The sequence below is a fragment of the Calonectris borealis genome, chromosome 2 (genome assembly GCF_964195595.1).
Source record: "Calonectris borealis chromosome 2, bCalBor7.hap1.2, whole genome shotgun sequence".
In the NCBI taxonomy this organism is placed as follows: Eukaryota; Metazoa; Chordata; class Aves; order Procellariiformes; family Procellariidae; genus Calonectris; species Calonectris borealis.
Genome location: NC_134313.1, coordinates 72,421,941 through 72,442,066, shown reverse-complemented (window position 1 = coordinate 72,442,066; position 20,126 = coordinate 72,421,941). Strand labels below are relative to the sequence as shown.

The 20,126-nt window shown below is 40.6% G+C and overlaps 2 protein-coding genes across 7 annotated transcripts; one reads left to right on the top strand and one right to left on the bottom strand.

Annotated features, from left to right (window-relative positions):
- Positions 1-45: 45 nt before the first annotated feature.
- On the bottom strand, positions 46-16,516 carry SDHA (succinate dehydrogenase complex flavoprotein subunit A). Of its 3 annotated transcripts, none has more exons than XM_075142328.1 (15): positions 16,412-16,516; positions 12,998-13,084; positions 12,527-12,688; positions 11,978-12,121; positions 11,666-11,830; positions 10,332-10,480; positions 8,923-9,047; positions 7,534-7,702; positions 6,748-6,943; positions 5,777-5,948; positions 4,302-4,420; positions 3,809-3,920; positions 2,549-2,679; positions 1,904-2,017; positions 46-1,013 (listed from the first exon to the last, which is right to left on the bottom strand). In XM_075142328.1, the coding sequence occupies exons 1-15, from the start codon at positions 16,475-16,477 to the stop codon at positions 927-929; spliced, it is 1,998 nt and encodes a 665-aa protein (XP_074998429.1). In that variant the 5' UTR covers positions 16,478-16,516; the 3' UTR covers positions 46-926. The 3 variants fall into 3 exon arrangements, with proteins under 3 accessions (XP_074998429.1, XP_074998432.1, XP_074998431.1); XM_075142331.1 differs by lacking the exon at positions 16,412-16,516 and adding an exon at positions 13,796-13,884; XM_075142330.1 differs by lacking the exon at positions 16,412-16,516 and adding an exon at positions 13,187-13,258.
- Positions 16,149-19,919, top strand: CCDC127 (coiled-coil domain containing 127). Of its 4 annotated transcripts, none has more exons than XM_075142337.1 (3): positions 16,149-16,165; positions 17,259-17,387; positions 18,066-19,919. In XM_075142337.1, the coding sequence occupies exons 2-3, from the start codon at positions 17,267-17,269 to the stop codon at positions 18,737-18,739; spliced, it is 795 nt and encodes a 264-aa protein (XP_074998438.1). In that variant the 5' UTR covers positions 16,149-16,165; positions 17,259-17,266; the 3' UTR covers positions 18,740-19,919. The 4 variants fall into 4 exon arrangements, with proteins under 4 accessions (XP_074998438.1, XP_074998435.1, XP_074998436.1 ...); XM_075142334.1 differs by lacking the exon at positions 16,149-16,165 and adding an exon at positions 16,563-16,788; XM_075142335.1 differs by lacking the exon at positions 16,149-16,165 and adding an exon at positions 16,793-16,836.
- Positions 19,920-20,126: the final 207 nt, after the last annotated feature.

Here is a 20,126-nt window from a genome sequence, read left to right as displayed (position 1 = left end):
TTCCAACATTTCAGTTTTTCCAACATTCATTTTTTCCAACAGCAGCCAACAGTCAGCAGTTGAGAAAACAAAATTAAAGAAATGCTTTCAAAAATTAAGAAATGCTCCATTCAATTGCAGTCTGCGTAGTTACACCTCAGTCCTCCAAGAACGGGGAGTTATTCACAGAAATGCTGCTAGAAACTGCTCTATTGATGCCTTACAAGTTACGTCTTGGCACTAAAGCACACTACGTTTGAGTAAGGTAAGTCTTCTGCAAAACAGCCCCTTGGTTCCTTGGAGAGAAAAGAGAGTCTAGGAAATACACAGGACACGCCATAAGAAGTTCCAGAGATAGAGATTAGCTATTAAGATTATACTCTGTTCATGGTATATTTTGGAGGAAGTAACTGGAGTAGAACTGCCTTTTTCCTTCAATAAAGCAACAGTATAACATTTTTTTCAATTTTAGCTTTAGAAAAAACAAAGTTATCACTACTAATGCATCATTTTCTTTTCTTTCATGTTACTTACAATCAGCAATTATGATGCTCCATTTTAAGTCCCCATATCATAAAGTCCAGCATCTCAATCTTGTCTAAAAGTATTGCAATGCACTTCTTGTTCTTAAAATATTCAAAATAAAAGCATTGCAATTATATACATAACAGCATATCAAACAAATACAAATACAAGACTTCTAATCACTTTATTTAGACACATTTTGTGTTTTCCCATGTCAGTTTTGACAGATGGGTGAAAGAACATAAGCTGTCCTGCATTCCACTTTCATAATTGTACAGTAAGCCACAGCAGAATACAAGCTGGAGAAAAGTTTAGTCAGCACTTTCTGTTAATTAGTAGTGACAATACTATTTTGATTTGCTTGCACTATGCTTATGTACACTAACCCCCTCTGGGGGAGGACTCAAGTTGAATGTAAGTTACTAGTATGAGCGAATAGCAGGCGGGACAGTTGAGCAGTCTTCTTCATTCAAAGTTCTGTCAATCACAGGTCTGTATTTCAAGGTAACCTAAAGGAAGACAGGACAAAGAACTCTTAAGACAAACCAACCTCTTGTATCTAAACACGACAGCCTAGCTAACAGGAATGACTGAATAACATGGATAACTGAATGACTTCATTGATGTTAACCTAATTTCTCCATTATTCTTTTTCTTCAATAGAAAATGAACAGTTCGTAACCTACAAGGAACACTTAAGTTCCACTAAGTTACCACTGACTGAAAAGCAAAGCCTGACCAGAAATGGTATCAGAAGACTACTACTTTAAAAAGGCCTTTTGGACAACGGTAAAGTTTTGGCTAAGATTGCTAGTTCGTAGTTCTTTCAGCTAGGGAAATCTTGGAGAACCCAATGGATCAGTTAGGAGACAGAACTGTGTCACTCTATCTTTCTGGCCACAGCAGCTATTCAGGAGGTGAAGTGTTCACACTTGTTCTCAAACTAGATTCAAGGAAGCTGGAACCAGGGGAGAGGAAACGAAGAGGATTCAGAAAATGGGATACAAAAAACAACACTCAAGATTTTTACAGGGTCAGATTTCAGTTATATCTTTGAAATACCATAAAAACTTTATGCTAAACACCAACAACGGGTTTTGTCACTATCAGAGGAAAAGGAAAAAGCTTTTCAACTACCCTGATACAAGGGGAAAAACAATTCCAGCTCAAATCACAAAGTCACTTCCCAAAGATCAACAGTAACTTCTCCCAGTTATGCCTACTGTTCAACAACAAAATAAATGTTCCCTTTTTTTTTTTGCTTTAAGTTCTCTAAACTATTTCAGGTACCTCAGACGGTGACAATCAATTGCAGTATTATCATGATATCAACAACTGTCTGTGAGAGCAGCTGTCTGTCGACAGTGAGAAAGACCCTCAAGCATCTGGCTCAACTTACCTTCCCAGATGGGACATCCACATACGAAAGGGTGTGCTTTCTCCAGTGCTCTTCAAATGGCTTCTGCTGTTGGCCTTGGAGTGGCTTAGAATAGTCAAACTCATCTATCCGAAACTGAGGATAAAATTAGGTTAGTATAGACCAGAAATTGCATCTACAAATTACTTTATGATCACATGATTAGTTGCATTCCAATTACAACCGTAAAACAATGCGTCTCCTAATAGCCAGCAAGTTTTATCTTAACATTGCCTATGTCAAATTTTAAAGGCCTTGTTAAGCCTCAGTATTTAAGGTAACGTTCCTTGCGTAGAACAATTATTCTGCTTGAAGTCCTGTTTATGCATTCATGATCTTATTATTACTATAGTCCTGTTTTAGACCTCTCTAATCATTTGGATGCACACATGGAACTACTGTTCTCTCAAGATAGTTACCCAATGTTGCATGTATTGGTCATTTTATATATAACAAATAAGAACAGATAAAAGAGAGCAGATGGGACCCCAAACAAATACTACACTAATCTTAAGTCAAGACTCTGAAGACTATACTTTGAAGAAATTACAACTTTCAAATAATCCATCTGAGGACACATAACAAGGAAATTCAATCCTACATCCAGGGCACAGAAAATATTTATACCTTATAGTCCTCTCTGGCATGAGCACCCCGAGACTCTTTGCGAGCCTCAGCACCATAAATGGTTTGTAAAGCACAAAGCATCAGGTTTTGCAGTTCGAGGGTCTCCACCAAGTCAGTGTTCCACACAATACCTAGTAAAATATTAAAATACTATGAAAGATGTTCTACAAACAAGTTATTCCTCAATTTACTTCTGTCCTACTGCTGATACTTAGAATCGAACTAGCCAATGCTGTACCTACTGCAGTCACAGTACCCTGCAATACTGAATTACTCACTATTGCCTGCAAGGCTCAGTAACGATTCCTACACCCTAACAATCGTAATGAATCTTAGAAAAATTCAGTAGTTCTACCAGGTGTCCCTGTTGCGTGTGTACTACCAAGACAAAATTACACCATAGATTCTTGCCTGCTTTGTATCGTACCTACAACTCAGTCCCCATACCTCATTTCGGATCACAAGATCTAGCTAGATGGTAGATCCCTAGCAGAACCAGACAACAGGGCTTTCCCTTCCTTCCCACCTTCAGAGAGAGGAAAAAAAAAACTGCTGGTTATACGAGGTTCTTCTTCATTTAAGTATCTCCAAGGTGGACCCAAGTTCACTTACGTGAATGTATCTTCATTTTGATCCCTACATTCTACGCTATTGTAACACTTTTCTTGATGCTTGGTGAGAGCTGTCCAAGAAAGCCAATTCTACTTTCAGTGTTAGGATACATGTCCAATAGCAGTAGTTAGAAATACACAACATAAGTGGATAAAAGGTACATCATCAGTTGTACTTAATTAACCAAGTTCTCCTAAGATACACTGCAAGACATGGCAGTATCTATATGCAGCGCTATCTGCTCAGCTGGAGAAGGAAAATTGAGTATTCAGCCTATGAATAGCCTTGCCACCTTTTTGCAACTCCCTGGCCTTTTCAGAAGATACTAAAAAGTTCATCTTAGTATTTGAACAACTTCGCATCGTGTTCTGAGAGAACAGAGGTTAGTACCTCATACAGTTAAATCTGATTTCAGTCTCTGCTTCTTTGAAAGAGTATGCAACCAGAAAATGACCAGTAAGATCAAGTACTTTACCGATTACCATGTTTAGCAAGTAGGGCTCTACAAAATATTTCGAAAGATTCAAAATGGTCAAAGTCTTTAGCCAAACTTTCAAGAAACACGTAAGAAGGTTTACCGAAGGAAAAAAAAACCACACTTTTCCCAGAGAGTACTCTGGCAAAGGTATATTCGTTGCTTCAAATTACCTCTGTCAAATGTCTTTAGATGAGCCAGATCACTATAAATTTGGCTAAGTTTTTCACAGCCTTCTTGGAGTACAGAACCAGTACGAAATACAGCAGCATGGTTTTGCATTGTCTGCAAGACAGTAAAACAAAATCAGTTTCATATGCTGCATATGCATTATATCCCACATAACTTCATTAGTTCCAACTGAGCTTGATATAGAGCTGTTTTGTCTTCAGACATGTCTGCAGCCTGAAGAAAAAACATTCTTCTGTTCACCCCAAACAGAGGAAACCCCACTCTATTATATAGTAGGTAAACTACCCAAGAGGAACAACCATGAAGGGAAGAAGAAACTAATAAAACTGATACAGCCTTTACCACGCACAATCTTCTCACACTGCTCTTTACTTCTGAAAAGCAAATTCTGAAGCGTACTTTGCAAAGTGACCAAACCACCTCCTTTGCTTGCAGCTTCTCCCACCTTATACTCGAGAGCTTCACCAGGCTTACCTTCTGCATGTTAAGTCGCACTTCTGAAGTTCTTATGGTTCCGTTAGCAAATCTTAATTTGTCAAGATTAGCAACTGACTCTTCACCAGCATTTGGTTTAATGGAGGGAACTGTCTCTCCTAATAAGAAAGTTTCAGTAAGTTTAGTAGGTCAGGTTTGGTTTTGGTTTCTGGCAGTTTCATAGACTAGCAACTACTAAAAGTCAAATTTAACTAAAACACAATCTCTTTTCTTCCTCTGAGGTACTGGTTAATGGTAACTTTCTTGAACTCACACCAGTCATATCCACACACTTAAAAATAGAGTTCTCGGTAGAATATATGAATCACATTCTTTCCTGTGACAGTTAGTAGGGAATTTATAGGTTTGGCTAAATTCTGCTATTAATTCCTTAAAAACAACACTTGATGCAAATTCTTCTAAACTATGGAATAAGCTTGTGGCTCCTTACCACCACCTCCTATACTTTCCTTGTCTCCTCACCCCCAAACCTCCCACCCTCTTTTGGACTGTTAAGGGACCAGTCAATAAGCTTGGCAGTTACACGTGAGCTCTGCATCTTACCTCTAATACTAGAACCCATCTGTTATTGGGTAACAAATCAAACACATCATCTTACCAGCACACTTCATCTCTTGTGTAGTTTTGCATTCAGACTAATAAAAACCCTCCTGCAACTTCAAACTCAAAGGAGCCACAGAAAGACTGATCCAAATAAATGTCTGCACAAAGCCAGAGCCAATAGCCATTGCTAGATCCAAGCTGATTCCATCAGGAACCATTAGTCTGTGCACTTTGTGCAGAGTCAGACTGAAAAAACAGTCTTATTAATTTGGACATTAAGCAATACGAAAACAGATGACTACTTCTGGACTTGAGCTGCTCTGGCAATATAACTGCCTCTTACAGTGCTTTGTTGGTTGGTTGGTTTTTTTTTCCCAGCTCAGTAACTGTTGCTGAACCAGATTATTTAAAAATACCATTCAGCAGTGATAATGCACATACAGGGGATAAGATGTTATGATTTTTAGTATCTATCTCTTATCATTTGCATAGGCAGTCCGCCTTATAAATCAACAAGGTGGCAGCAAATTCCACTACAATAAAGTGCCAAATGTAAGACAGATTACATTTTGATATAGAAGATGCAGTGCAGGATGTAGAGAAGTCAGTGTTCATATTCAATATTCTGTTTTGCTAGTTTGTGAAAAATCTCAACTGTTTTTGCCAATAGCATTCACCCAGTTCTAGTTTTAAGAAGATCACCTCACAAAGCAAATGTTAATGACAAGCATTTGCATCGCAAAGAACATGACTATAAAAAGCATAAACACTGATTTCTGCCTTTTCTAACAAATAAGAGTCTATGTCTAGCATTCTGAATTTTAATTAGGTAGCAACAACTCTGTGTTGGACAGAAATGTAATCATAAAGGCAAATGTCTCTAAAAAAGTGAGACAAACTGCGAGACTTACCAGGCTTGCACATCTCTGCAATAGTAAGGGCACAAGCACGACCAAAGACCACCAAATCCAGAAGTGAGTTTGCTCCAAGTCGATTTGCGCCATGGACAGATGCAGAGGCTGCTTCCCCACAAGCATATAGACCAGGTACCACTTTATCCTCACCATTCACATGTGTAATAACCTAACATTTCAGACAGTCAATTAATGTTAATTTCCTAACAGTTTGTAACAGTGCAGACCTCCTTATTTGCAAAGGCCATGTGCATGTAAGGATGAAACACAGCAATCTAAAGTTCTCTCCAACTCTAAAACCATAAATACCTTAGTTCTAATGGGTAAGTAGTAATACTACGTAAATACAGATGCTTATATAAATACAGTCATGCTTATGAAACAGAACCATGTACTCTTCATCACAATTCTGCAGGAAGTCAGAAAAGCACAGGAAGAAAGTCTGATCTGCACACATTTTTAAGGCAAAATTTTACATTAAAAAATTAACAAGTACAATGCACTGAAACAGAAAAATTCAGCTGACGCCACCACATTGACTTCTAACTAGTATGAGCTGAAGGAATCTGCTTTAGTGTAGAGACTACATGAGGTATAGAGAATTAATATACATTAACTTGAGTTACGGATTGTAATAGAGCCCTAGTTTGATCCCTGTTCAACTATGTATTATCATCAACTTAATAAACAGAAAATTTTTGTCAGACGTGACAGTAACTTCATTTTAGATGTTTCTTGGAACTCCCATCTCCAGATGGGCTGGAACACTGCTCTCAAGCTATTTACAAAAACAAACCAGATTGCGTGTGTTAAGTATTCTGACATCATTATTATAATATTATTATTAAGCTAATGTTATTCAGCATCCTTTCATTTATGAAAAACATTGTTAACGCTTTTATATTTGGAAAATAATTTTCTATTATTATGCTGGAAAAAAGAAGTCCTAAAAGTCATCTATTACTTACCTGTCCTTTGTAGTTAGTAGGAATACCTCCCATATTATAGTGCACAGTAGGCAGAACAGGAATGGGCTCTTTAGTGACATCAACTCCAGCAAATATCATAGCTGTTTCTGAAATTCCTGGGAGACGGGTTGCTAGCTGTTGTGGTGGTAAGTGGTGCAACTGCAAGTACACATGGTCTTTTTCAGGACCACAACCCCTTCCAAAAAAAAAGAAAGTCAACATTGGAACACATAACAGGAATTCTGCAAACACCAGTAATATTTCTAATCTAATTTGTTTAATTTGGGAAAATTTTAACTTTTAATTCTTTCAAAGGTTATCTGACAAAAATGAGTATCTAGCATTTTTGAGAAGACTGTTGAATCTGGTAGAATTTATGTGTAGTTTTCACCTCCCAGCTTTCTTTTCACAATAATTCACAGTATTTAAGTGAATAATTGTGAAAGTGAAGTATTGAACCACTGTATTACTGCAGAAATATATAAGAACTTAAGATAATTAATCAAGAGACCAGAGCACCAAATTATTTCCATTGTTTCCACTAAGAGCATATACATTAAACTTGTTTGAGCCACTGTCTCTAGACGCACCAAATCAAACAGGATACTCCTAACGTCTTGTGTTCCCTTTTAGTATCATTAGGAACTAACAAGCAAAATTTTTGCCCTACATGCAGTGTTCAGCTAACAGTTACTAAAGCTCACTCCCATGGTGTTTATCAAATGAATTATTGTAACACATATAGTCTGGTATGATTCTGCAGCTTCATTAGAATATTTAACTAACCTTCCTTCACGGATTTCTATGGTCATAGAACGAGATACTACGTCCCTGGAAGCCAGATCCTTAGCAACAGGTGCATATCTCTCCATAAATCTTTCACCTTGACTGTTAATTAGAATACCTCCCTCTCCACGACACCCTTCCGTTATAAGGCAGCCAGCCCCATAGATACCTGTCAAGAAAGAAAATAACTATCAAATGATATATTCTCTCGACAGCTTCATAATCAGGACGACCAGGATTGAATAAACAAGATAGTCTTCAAATAATGCAAACAAGTCACAGGGGTACATTTTATTCCACCCTAATCATACCACTAGTAACTGTCCCCCAAGACTGCTCAGAAACTTGTTACTCCTTTCAAACACTATTCCTGGAAGGTAAGCAAGTTGATTTGGAACACACATGGTATCTAAAATATTAGAACTAGAAGAGATCTGCACCCAGCAATATGTAAGGAGACTTTCACAAAGATTTTGTAGACCTTCAGCAATTACTGTGTTCAAGATTCTAAGTAAAGCAGAAGTTGATTATCTCAAGGCAAGTTTGCTCATCTTTGCTCCCTCTTCTTCTGTGCTAAGGCAGTACAGGATGGCTTCAAATTGTGTGGAATGTGAAAGCTTACTCCGTTTTCTTTTCCTTTAGAGAAGGAAGGCCTACCTGTTAGCCTTCAGCACAGATCATCAGAGAAAACAAAAATGCTAACCAACTCATGCAGTTGATAATTCCACAGCTTATCAGACAAGCAATGAAGATTCTTTGACTAGGAAAACCTTAGCTAAGTCAAATGAACATTGGATCTCCATGATATAACAAGGATAACATTGTAAAATTAAGTGAACAATTAAAAAAATCACCACTTATCACAAGTTAAAACTCAGCATTTAGCTACAACCAAAAAAGCAGGTCTTCACTTTTTAGTCTGTGACCATTGTTGTTCACAGTTTAGATACTGATCCTGTGCTGTAAAACTACAGTCCTAAATATATACCTTTACTTCAACTACCCCACTTCCACAAAAAATTCTAGTATATAACTCCCTAACATTTGCATCCATCCCGTTGCTCCTGTATCTAGTATCAAAACCCTTTAATATTTTAAAGACTTTAACAGATGAAGTGGTTTCAACTTGGAATTCATAAAACCTGTTAGCATGGTAAAGACAGCACCTTAAAATATTTAACACCGACCTTTAAATTAGAACAGCTGAGACCTCTCTCTCATATTGTAAGTTTTACCCTCAGATTTATAGATTTATATTCCACAGCAGTTGCAACCAAGTCTGAACACTTGTCACAAGCAACTAATGAACTAATGAAGCACTACAGAAAAGTGCAAACTGACTTGAGCACATTTTAAAACAACAAAAAGTTTGTTTAAATCATTCTGTACCTGTAGGGTGAAACTGTACAAATTCTAAGTCCTGGCAAGGAAGACCAGCTCGTGTAACCATAGCAGTGCCATCACCCGTACTAGTATGAGCAGATGTACAACTGAAGTAAGTGCGGCCATACCCACTACAGGACACAGAAGTTAACAGAATTAGCAGTCAAAAAAAAAAAAATTTAAAAAATCACCAGAACATACCACTCAACTATGCTCTTTGCACAATAGTGGAAATAGAGCAGAGGGTTAATAAGCAAGAAGCATAAGTTTTGCCATCTCCTGTATGAAGTTCAACCAAAAGAAAACAAAATTGGTATTGCCCTGTTATGCTCAACTATATTTGAAAAACAGCTGGTGACAGAAGGTCCAAGAAAAAGAATAACAATTCCAAAGCAGGATAGTTAGATTAGTATCAGAAGCCTTTTTGCCAGAAAAAAGTTACTTCAGAAAGTTCTCTCAACCCAATACCACTAGACTTCATTCGAACTACTACCAGCAGTTTTTTCAAAAATTGCATATAACAATGGTTTATATCCTCAATATGGCCCTGATTTTATATTCTTAGATTTCGAAACTTAGTTGTGCAATATTAGGTATTAAATGTGAATTCTTAAGCCTAAAACAAACAGGTTAGCTTCCAACGTTACTGAGAAGTGCCAATAGTCCCAATTTAGGGAGTAGAAGAAATATCAATCTACATATTGTATGTACCTCAAAGTACAAAAGCATGAAAACAGCGTCAACTTCAATAAAGCCAAATTATGTAGGCAACCAAACTAAGTATTTTTCTTCAATGGATATGTTTATAAATATTTTACATACTGAAACAGATAGGAGACAGCCATAAGCAGCAAAAGACTAATGCATATAGTATTCTAATAAACATACAAACTTTTGCAACCAAGTAATGTTAAGTTACATTCATCTTCTGATAATTTCATCCTACAACAGACTCATAATGTTGCTATCTTAACGTAATAGATTCTCTAGAATTTTGAAAAATGCTGTTTCCTACAGGAAACTCAGAACCCTACAGATATACACACACGCTGGTAGCATTGCAACAGTATCTGCTTTAAACAGCACATTTTAAAAATCTAAGACCATTTGGACCACACATACTGCTCTTACACATTTCAACTTTATGTCATTGTTCTAGACTTCAAAGTTAGACCTCGTACTAAATTTATACTTGGTCACAAAATTAGTATGTGCCTTCTTTCAGAGCTAATGACTGAATTCAATTATATTGCTTTTGATCAAAGGAGGCAGGGGAGAGATGAACATATAAATTATGTTTTTCAAGTCAGCATGTCATCTCCACACTGTGGATTCAAATACATGTAGAAACACACAGACTTCCAACTAGTAGCACTCTCTACTGTTTCTGTCCTTCATCATAAACCTTACATTACCCAGTGGCAATGACAGTGTTCTTTGCTCTAAAACGATGTATAGTGCCATCTTCTATGCAAAGGGCAATAACACCACGACATTCTCCATTTTCCATAAGTAGGTCCAAGGCAAAATATTCAACAAAGTAGCTTGTATCATATCTTAGAGACTGGAGGAAAATAGAAAAAAAAGGAACTTTACGAAGAATCCAGAAACCGAAGTAACCTCTTCAAAACAGGCAATATTATGGGCTGTATCAGGATAAAAACCACCCCCACCAACTCTCAGGGAAGCCAGTTTCCCCACAAATCTTTATAAAAATTTGCTAATGAATCTATTCTAGCCTAAAGAGACACAAGTAGTTACCAAACCACTTAATTCTGAGAAGTCATAGCTAATCAGCAAGGCCTGTTATTTCCCTCTGCATTTGGCAACACTTTAGTCAGCTGTGGTGCTTGATACATGTACAAGCACATTTTACTTAACCTCCCGCAGAGAAGCAGAATACATGTCCGGGAGCCTAGTATACCAGCAGAAGCAGCGGGCAGCAAGTCAAACATTCTTTCATGCCCTCAAGGATCAGACCAGTGTTTCACAACACTGAGCATTTGTATTGCAGCACCGTATATAGTGTGAAACTGAAGGACAGCAATTAACTAGCTGCTAAGTAAATAAAAAAACATTAGCTACTAGGTACTTAATTTCAGGTTTCAAGTAGCTTACTACCATTTTAAAACAACCACATTTTTCTTCAATTATGGTTTGTAGAATTGATAGAAACAAATGCTGGAACACAAGTCACTTACTTGCCATAGAGCAAGCTCAGAAATGCATAGTAGGCCTTCATGCATTTATACTTCGTTTCCCCCTGCTCCCTGTTCGAAGATGAGTGAAAGAAAACGCTGCCTTGTACCTCTTTTCAGAGTTCCCCAATGCTGCTGTGTCAGATTTTTTGAAAAAAGTTTTTTGGGGAAGGTTTACTTAAATTCTCTTTGGGTCTAGTTAACAGACACAGAAGTTTTAACAGTGAAGAACTACTCCAGACCGCAAAGCTAACAGAGTACACTAATCAACATGTGTTGTCTTCACGAGAGCCATTATAATTACAATCTTTCCTTTTATTCTATTTCTGCATACTCTTGACAAAAACCAAGCATCACCTAGGCTACATCCTTCCATACCGCGTCAGGAAGGAAGGAAATGCAGAATTGTTATCAGTTATTCCCCTGGATTCCTCACTGATACAAGAACAGCTACACGTTTTGTTTGTTTTTTCTTCAAACTCCAGGGGCGGGGGGAAATCATTAATTGCAAATACAAAAACGCACGCCAAGTCTACTTCACAGCTGCTTACCCTGCCATACAGAGTATGTAGCAGTGAGTGTCCTGTCCTGTCTGCAACACAACAGCACCTGTGAGCCTGTCCTCCTTTTCCAAACTGAAGACTCTGTCCACCAAATGCACGCTGATAGATTTTTCCTTCTTCGGTTCTGCTGAACGGCATCCCATAATTTTCCAGCTGTTGAACCCAAACACAAGCATCAGAAACTCCTGTGCATAACAATCCAACAAGTTATTTTACTGTGTTCCTAGCAAGGAGTTCTCTTTGGAAGCTAGTCTGTGTTATCAAGTAATTATAGTTGACATCAATTCCAGTGAGTCCCACCTCTATCACCGCAGCTGGGGCTTGCTCGGTCATGTAGTGTATGGCATCCTGGTCACCCAGCCAATCAGACCCTTTCACTGTGTCATAGAAATGCCACCTCCAGTTATCGTCCTCCATGTTTCCCAGAGCAGCATTGATTCCTCCCTGAAAATGAAAATGCGTTTTCCTGGAATTATATTACTGAAGTACAGTTTTAGTAGGTTTTCCTCATTTCTGTTAAAAATCACATACCATTTATGCCTCTGTGTACAAGAAATACAGTAAAGTCAGATTTAACGTGGCTATGAAAAACCTGTGCAATTTATCAGTTTCACAATGGCTCTTATTTTGTTCTGTTTTGCGTAACAATGAATTGCAAAGTTACATTGAATGCAGTGAAAAAGCACTGAACAGAATCCAAACATATACTGCCCTCCAAAATAGTTTCAACTAAATATGTAATATTTATAAAAGGAAGCATGGCCTTGAAATGTGATGTTCATGTGCACATCCAAATCAGCTTTCTGACAGCAGGTATTTTTTAAACATTTGTTCTACCTCATTTCTCACCTGTGCAGCAACAGTATGAGATCTGGTGGGAAATAGCTTTGTAACACATGCTGTATTAAATCCAGCCTCTGACAAACCAAATGCAGCCCGCAGACCTGCTCCTCCTGCACCCACAACAACTGCATCGAATTCATGGTCCACTACTGGATATTGTGTAGAAATCTGGAAAAATAAATCAATTTGTTATGATCACAAATATTTCAAGCTAGGTCAAACTTAAGTTTCACGGAGATACAAGCAGTATAGGTTTAATGTCCTTAATAGACTTTTGTAGTGAATGCTACATCTGTTATATACTCTCTTGGGTGGAAACTATCATTAAAAAAAGCCATGCATTTCAGCAACTCAATCTCACTACGTACTTGAACACAACACTCCACTAAAAGCCAAATACCTGGTTGTTTCATCTGTCTCAAGCATTAAGTGTATTATCTAATCTGTTACTTAAGATATAAAGAAGTACAAACATACCGAATCAGAAACCTTCGTAGAAGCATTTTTCTTTCCATAAACTGTGAAGTGTAATTTCCGTGCAAGAGTCTGGCATGCCGCTGGCCACTACGGAAAGAAGTCAAGACAACTATTATAGAACAAATGTTTCCACAAGGAAGACTTTCAGCATTCTCGGCTACCCTACATTTATAACAAACCTTTACTTACCACTGACACCACATATTCAAGAATGTTGTATCAATGTATTTTAAAGCTACATGCAGTGAAGTTCTGGCTTTCCTATATTCGTGCCCAGGAAAAAAAAAAAAAAAGAAAAAAGTTTTGACTGGATGAGAACAGCCCGCAAGTAGCAGGGTGTCACAGACTGTTATTTACTTCACTAACACTAACCAGTCTCTCAGACTATCTGAGGCTGCACTGACAGAAGAATATGTTTGCAATTAATGCTGTAATATTCTTGCATTTTTTTCATAGGTAAACAAAGATGAAGACAGCTTTATGGGAACCACAGGAATTAATGGAAAACACCTCTCATGTCAAGCAATCCTCAGAATTTGAATTATTTCAGGTGGTCAAGAGTAATGAAGATAGAAAAATTAGGTGGTAGAGAAAGCTGATCCAGCTCATCATTGCTTCAAAAGTAAGAAATATTGAAATATTTCTCTTGTTCTCATTCTCTATTAATTAGTGACCAATTTAGAACCATTTATTAATACCTAAATGAATCACAAGGGCACAGTTTTCCCCTTCTGATGTTATTCCCTCTCCCCTGGCATGTTCAAAACCAAAACAAAACACCACAGCACCCAAACCTACCCAGTATCCAGTTTTTGCTTTGATAGGTTAAAACCATCAGAATTTCAGTCTCCACCATATAAATCTCCCATGTCTTGGAACCTGGTATTACTTCTTTACACCATTACGAAAAATACACCTAATGCAGCATGTATGATTGATGAGAACAGCAACACAAGGCCATACTAGTGACCTGTGCCATGACATCAGCACTTCCTTAATTGAAATATATCCTAAAATGCACTGGAGTGATATTTGCCTTTTCCAGCAACTGTTATATTCATGGTTCAATCACCCTACAATATGCTAACAGGCAGGTCTTCACTCCCTATCACTTCCAAACGTCCATCTCTTCCCCCATCCTTGAAGTGAACTACAGTACACTTTCCTTGACCTTGTTTTATCATTTCTCGTACTAGTCTCCTCAAATTATCTTCTTGCATAACAGTGAATCTAATGTGTCATCATATTTGCTAACTCACTTCTGGTTTTTACAGCCATCTTTAAATAACATCAATCTTAACGCCTATTCATAAGGTACTAGCACGCTCCTCCAGTTAGTTACTCTCCCCCATCCACCCTGCTATGTTACCACGCTTTGGGGCAATTCCATGCCCATCTCAACTCCTGTATTAATCGTCTTCATTAATATTTCACATACAGAATCAGATCAACTAGTTCACTGACAGCCAGATGAAACCTAAGTATCATATATAATTTATCTGCAGAACAGCTTTCCCAACAATCACAGGTCAAGCTAAAATGGGGTGTCCTCTCTATACCAAAACTGCTTTCACAGGCTTCAGTGCAACTGAAGTTAGACTAGCAGAACTCTAACTGACATGGCAGGCTACACTGCACACTTCAAATGCAGCAGCCTTGCATTCTCTAACATCATTGCTTGTTTCCATAATGTTGTTCCAGCAACAGTACAGCTCTTTTTACAGCAAAAAATTATTTCTCATAGGTGAGCAACCACACATTTGGTTATTGCATAAAGCAATTCAAAGAAAATCTTTACTGTATGTAAAGACAGCACATAACAAACAGGTTTGCACATACTTAGTATTGCTTAAAGAAAGTGCAAATGACTGAGGGAAAAAACAACACCAAAAAAAACGCCAAGAGCTATAAACTCTGGTTATGCCTTAAAGCCCCAAAAGAAATTGACCCATTTTTTTCCTCCCCTCAGAGTAAACAGCCTGCTGCAATCTCCAGTCAGAATTCTGCCACAATGCCTCTCAACTAATTTCCTTTTAAAAAAAACTTTGTTATTTTCTGAAGTTGCTATAAACAGTTATCAAATATATTTTGCATCAGAGGACTCTGGAAATATATTATTAAAAACCAAAACCACACAGCCACACAACTGTTTAGCAGATTGCTTTTCTTTTCACATCTATGCTTCCGCAAAACAGAATTTTCAGAACTGCTATTCCCATCCACATATGCTTTTTTGTAAAAGCTATACATAAGAACTTCTGCTGCCATTAAGTTTGGTTCAGAATGAGCCTGAACAATAGTCCACAAAGCAGGAAACAATATTATACTAAATTTGAAGGGAACACTGATCACGCTAATCCTGAATTGCTATGCTACCAGGAACATCATGGCCCTTATGAAATTAAAAGTCCAATCAGGGCCAGTTCACTGCTATCTAAAACATAATGACAATCTTTAAGCCTTTCTGCCTCTCAGCAAGTTGTCTTTTCTGTACTTGCTTTACAAGACAGGGACAACTATAGCTGCATTTACAGGGTCCTTTTCCCACACATTTATCTTTTGTAATCCCAAACTCATTATGGACACACACAGTGAGAACAGCGGAAAGAAGCTGAAAACTCCCACTTCACCACAGAGAAAAACAAGCCTTCACTAAAGACCACTTACAGATCAGGTAAAACAAAACTGTCAAACGCTGAAGCAGCACTGTCTGGAAACAACTGCTAGCCCGATTTAAGCAACATGCAGATATACACTAGCTTCCCATGCAGGTCCAGAAGGAGCCAGCAGTAAGCTTGCTACCCGGGTGCAGGGACTGGAAGGTGCTACACCTGCCAGACTCTTCCAGAGCCTTTCCCCAACACACCCCGTACCCGCTGCCTTCCTCTGTCCCTCAGGAAGCCTGCTCACGGCCTAAGGCTATGGCGCTCCCTCCCTAAGCCAGGAGGAGCGGCCCGGCCATGCCCACAGTCAGTTATCTCCCAGTAACCCGCCCCAGGAGCCAAGTAGCAAGGACGGCCCCACTCTGAAAACAACACCGGAGGGACTGAGCCTGGCGAGTGGTCACTCGGCCCCGCACGGCCCTGGCTGCCCCGCTCCCGCAGCCCAGCCGCGGCTCTCCGCCCCGGGGCGGGAGCTCCTCCGCCAAGGTCACGGGGGAGACAGCGGGTACGGGCGGCCGCAGGCCGTCGCGCACCAGGTCGCGGGGGAGGGCGGGCCAGGACGGAGCCAGGCGCGCTCCTCTGCCGCGGCTGAGAGGAGGGGCAGGAGATACGCGGGGTCCCCAGGCCCAGCCGGCCCGTCTCCCTCCCGAAGGGGCTCTCCGCGCCAGCCCCGCGGCCTGACCCTTTCCCCTCCGCCGGGACGCGGCGGGAGGGGAGGACAGGGCAGGGCGGGCCGAGGACAGGCACTCACCGCCCGTGCCGCCGGCCGCAGCCAGCGCTTCGCCAAGCTCCGCGAAGCCGCTACCGCCGCCGCCATTTCGCACGGACCTGGAGGCGCGATCAGGGGCGCATGCGCGAGACCGCCGCTAACGGCGCCGCTACCCGCCAGGCTCGGTGGGAGAAACCAATTGTGCTGGGAGGAGGGGAGTCACGGGCTGAGAGCGGGCGTGCTTGCATGCGGGGTCCCCCCCCAAACCTCCCCCTCGTCCCGCCATCTGAGCGGGCTGGGACGGGGCCAGACGACCGGGAGCGCTTAGGACTCGGGCGAGTCCGTTTATTGTCCCCCTCGGTATCCCCCCCCCTTTCTCTAGGCTAATGGGCCGGCCCGAGAGGGGGCGGGGCCGGCAGGTAAGTGACAGCGACACCGCCCCGCCGCGGCTCCGTGCTGCCGGGCTGGTAGGTGGCTGTTGCGCTCCGGGGACAGCGGGCTGGGCCCCCGCCCCAGGCCGGCGCTGGGGCCGAGGCCTGTGACGCGGAGGAACCTGGAGGCCTTCGGGGCGGTGGCAACACCAGCTAACGTGCCGCCGGCCGGGGAAGGGGGTGGGCGATAACAGCGGCAGCGCCGAGGCACGGGGGGGGGCCGCCGCGGTGCGGTAGCGGCTGCGACCGGGCCGGCAGTTATGGAGCAGGCCGGGGAGCCTCTCGCTGGACGAAAGCGCGTCCGTGCAAAGTTCCCAAGTGAGGGGGCCGCCGTTGGAGGGTGTCGGGCAGAAATACCTGTCCCGGAGTTAGCTGCGGTCCCGGTGAGAGGTAGCTGCGGGAGCGGCCCTCTTCCTTTGTGCGCAAGTAACGCCGTGTTTCTCTCCTATACATCTAAGGTGCCCCCATGAATAACTTAAATGACCCTCCCAACTGGAACATACTGCCAAATCAACGAGAGCCCGGGGGTGAAGGCAGCAGATGGAACTACGCCTTGCTGGTCCCCATGCTGGGCTTGGCTGCCTTCCGTAAGTAGCGCCCAGGCCTGTCTGCTGGAGCTGGTGTGCCTGGCTGCGCTCAGGCCTCTCGCCAGCCAGCCAGCCAAAGGGGAAACTCTGAAGCAGTACAGTGATAAAGTAATATCCATCTAGACATTTCCTCTGGTCTGCTCATTTTTAATGTTATAAACAGTAAGCACTGTTTATAACATTAAGGCAACGGCCATTTTTCACACATGGCATTGACTCCATATTTAATAAGCTCCAGTTTACAAAGCTGTCTCAGAAGCGTGGACGTATGATGTGCTAGAGAGCCCAAAGGTAACAACCCAAAGAGCTGCTGATGTATATTTATTTACTGGACCTGAAAAGTTCTCAGTGCAGTTCCAGCACTAGAAACCTCCAGTTTGTTTCCCCATAACTTTATTTTCCTCCTTTAATCCAGGAAGTATATATGTATTAGCAATAAAAGAGTAGGGGAGATTTTACTTCAAAGGAAACATGATCATTTGAAGTGATTTACTGTGAAACATGGACCCACAGAAACAGATTTTGTGGGAGACGTGAATGGAAGTGAATATCACTGGGGAGGGCAGAAAGAAAGTTTTTTACCACCTAATAGCTTCTTTAGAAGGATTGTTAATTAATCATACCCATCAATGTTATATGTGTTATACTGATGTCTGAAGTCTCATTTATATATGATAGGTTGGATCTGGACCAGAGAATGTCAAAAAGAAATAGAAAGAGAAAAAAAAGAATATTATAAAAAACATTCATCTTTACAAAAAGACCTGGAAGCCAAATACCGGGATGTAATCACAGAAAATCGTCGCACAGTTGCTCATTTGGAGTTGGAACTTGAAAAGGAACGCAACAGAACCCTGAGTTACCGTGAAGCCCTCGTGTCACAGAGTCGCAAACTAGTAGAAGAAAGAAGGAACCTAGAACAGGAGCAGGAGAAGTTAGAGCGAGAAAAACAAGTCCTTTTGCACTCAGGAGCAGCAGGTAACTTGTACCAAAGTTGTCTGGCAAAGGAAGAAGAGTGGCAGAAGAGAGCCAATATTTTACTAAAAGAATTTGAAGAGGGACTTAAAGAAAGACAGGACATCTACTGCAGTCTTGTTGTACCCAGAAGCCAGAGACTAGAAATAGAGAAAAATCTGCTAGTTAAAGCGGCAACTGATCCTGTTGCCACGGCTCTACATATGGAAAGTGGCTTAAAAGATATTTTCAAACATGATAACTACTGTGGTAATCTGTTGAACAGAAACAAAAGTCAAAATGGAAGACTTATGTGGCTGTATCTGAGATATTGGGAACTAGCTATTGAACTACAAAAGTTCAAAAGGGCAGAACAGGCGGTGTTAGGAAAACGATAAGTAGGGGAAGTAATGGGATTTCACGTGATCCACCATGAATAGTAGGGACAATCACAGTTGTAGTCTGAAGCCGTTAAATCCTCCTACTGTGTTTCCGTTTCTCCTCCTTGTTGCACTTGTATTTGCATGGGACGTGCAGTGTTGGTGCCTTTCCTTTCACTGTCTAACAATGAGCTATGCATGCTCTTAAACTCTGTGAGTGTGTTTGTATTGCAAACTGCAGTGTAGTATAGAGATATGCCAGCTTCTATAGGTATCGGAAGCAGCAAAACGGAACTCCGTTTAGAGTGATTTACCTGGTTGATGGTCATACTCCATCAACAGAGAAGTGTGATTTGTCTCCCCCAAGTGGGGTAGCACATTGTGCTCCTTATCCCTGATGTTTTACATGATGTCTCAATGCTATCTTTTGTTTGTTTGTTTGTCTATGCAAGACTGATTTGAGGCAGATGTTTGGAAGAGATCGTGTTTGAGCAAGGTGCTTGTCACACAAATCCTACATGTATACACGTACATTTATATAAATACATATATGTGTGAATGTGTGTGTGTATAAATGTATGTATTAGTATTTTGAGGGGGGGGAATAGTATGATCATGTTTCAAATTAATCAGTCTTGCATTGTCTTCCAGCTTAATACACAAATAGTAGTTTATGAATGAAACATCCAAAAGATGCTAATTAACACATAAAGAAACAGATTGATGAAAGTCTCATTGGAGCTAGGGATCCATACTTGAACACCAGGGAGTGTATAAACTCGAAATTATATTCTCATCATACTGTAGGTATGATAAGAATACTTATGTTTTTCTCTCAGTCAGGGTTTTGCTTGTAACCCAACAGTGTGCCTCCATTATAGACGTCGCCGTGCTGCTGCCTCTGCATCCCAGTGCACTGGCTGCTACCTGGTGAGCTTGAGTTTTTCTCTTACTATTTCCTTCTGGTTTCATTTCAGTCTGGGCACAGAAGATAGCAGATAAATCTTCTGAAGTAGTGTGTGCAACCTAATCCAGTTACTCAGCAAAAATATCTACCATGAAGCAAAATTCTTAAACAGAATGTATGTTTGCCAACTACTCAGTTTTCCAGTTGTGATTTTGCTCACCTTGGTGGTGCTAGTTACACTGTCGTATTGATTTATTAATCTCTTATGCACTGCTTTTTTTTTTTTTTTTTTTTTTTTTTAAATAAAGTTGTAGTAGATAGACCTGAAAAAAAAAAGAGATACCATCATAAACACCAGAAAGACCAAAGTTTGTCTGGATGCCAAGTGTATGCGGGTTGGGAGATGAGAACGCAATTGAGTTACTACTCTTGGGTGACAGCCTGAGCCAAGCTGCTGTAGCTGGCCATATGCACATGCCCTAATTGCCCAGTAGAACA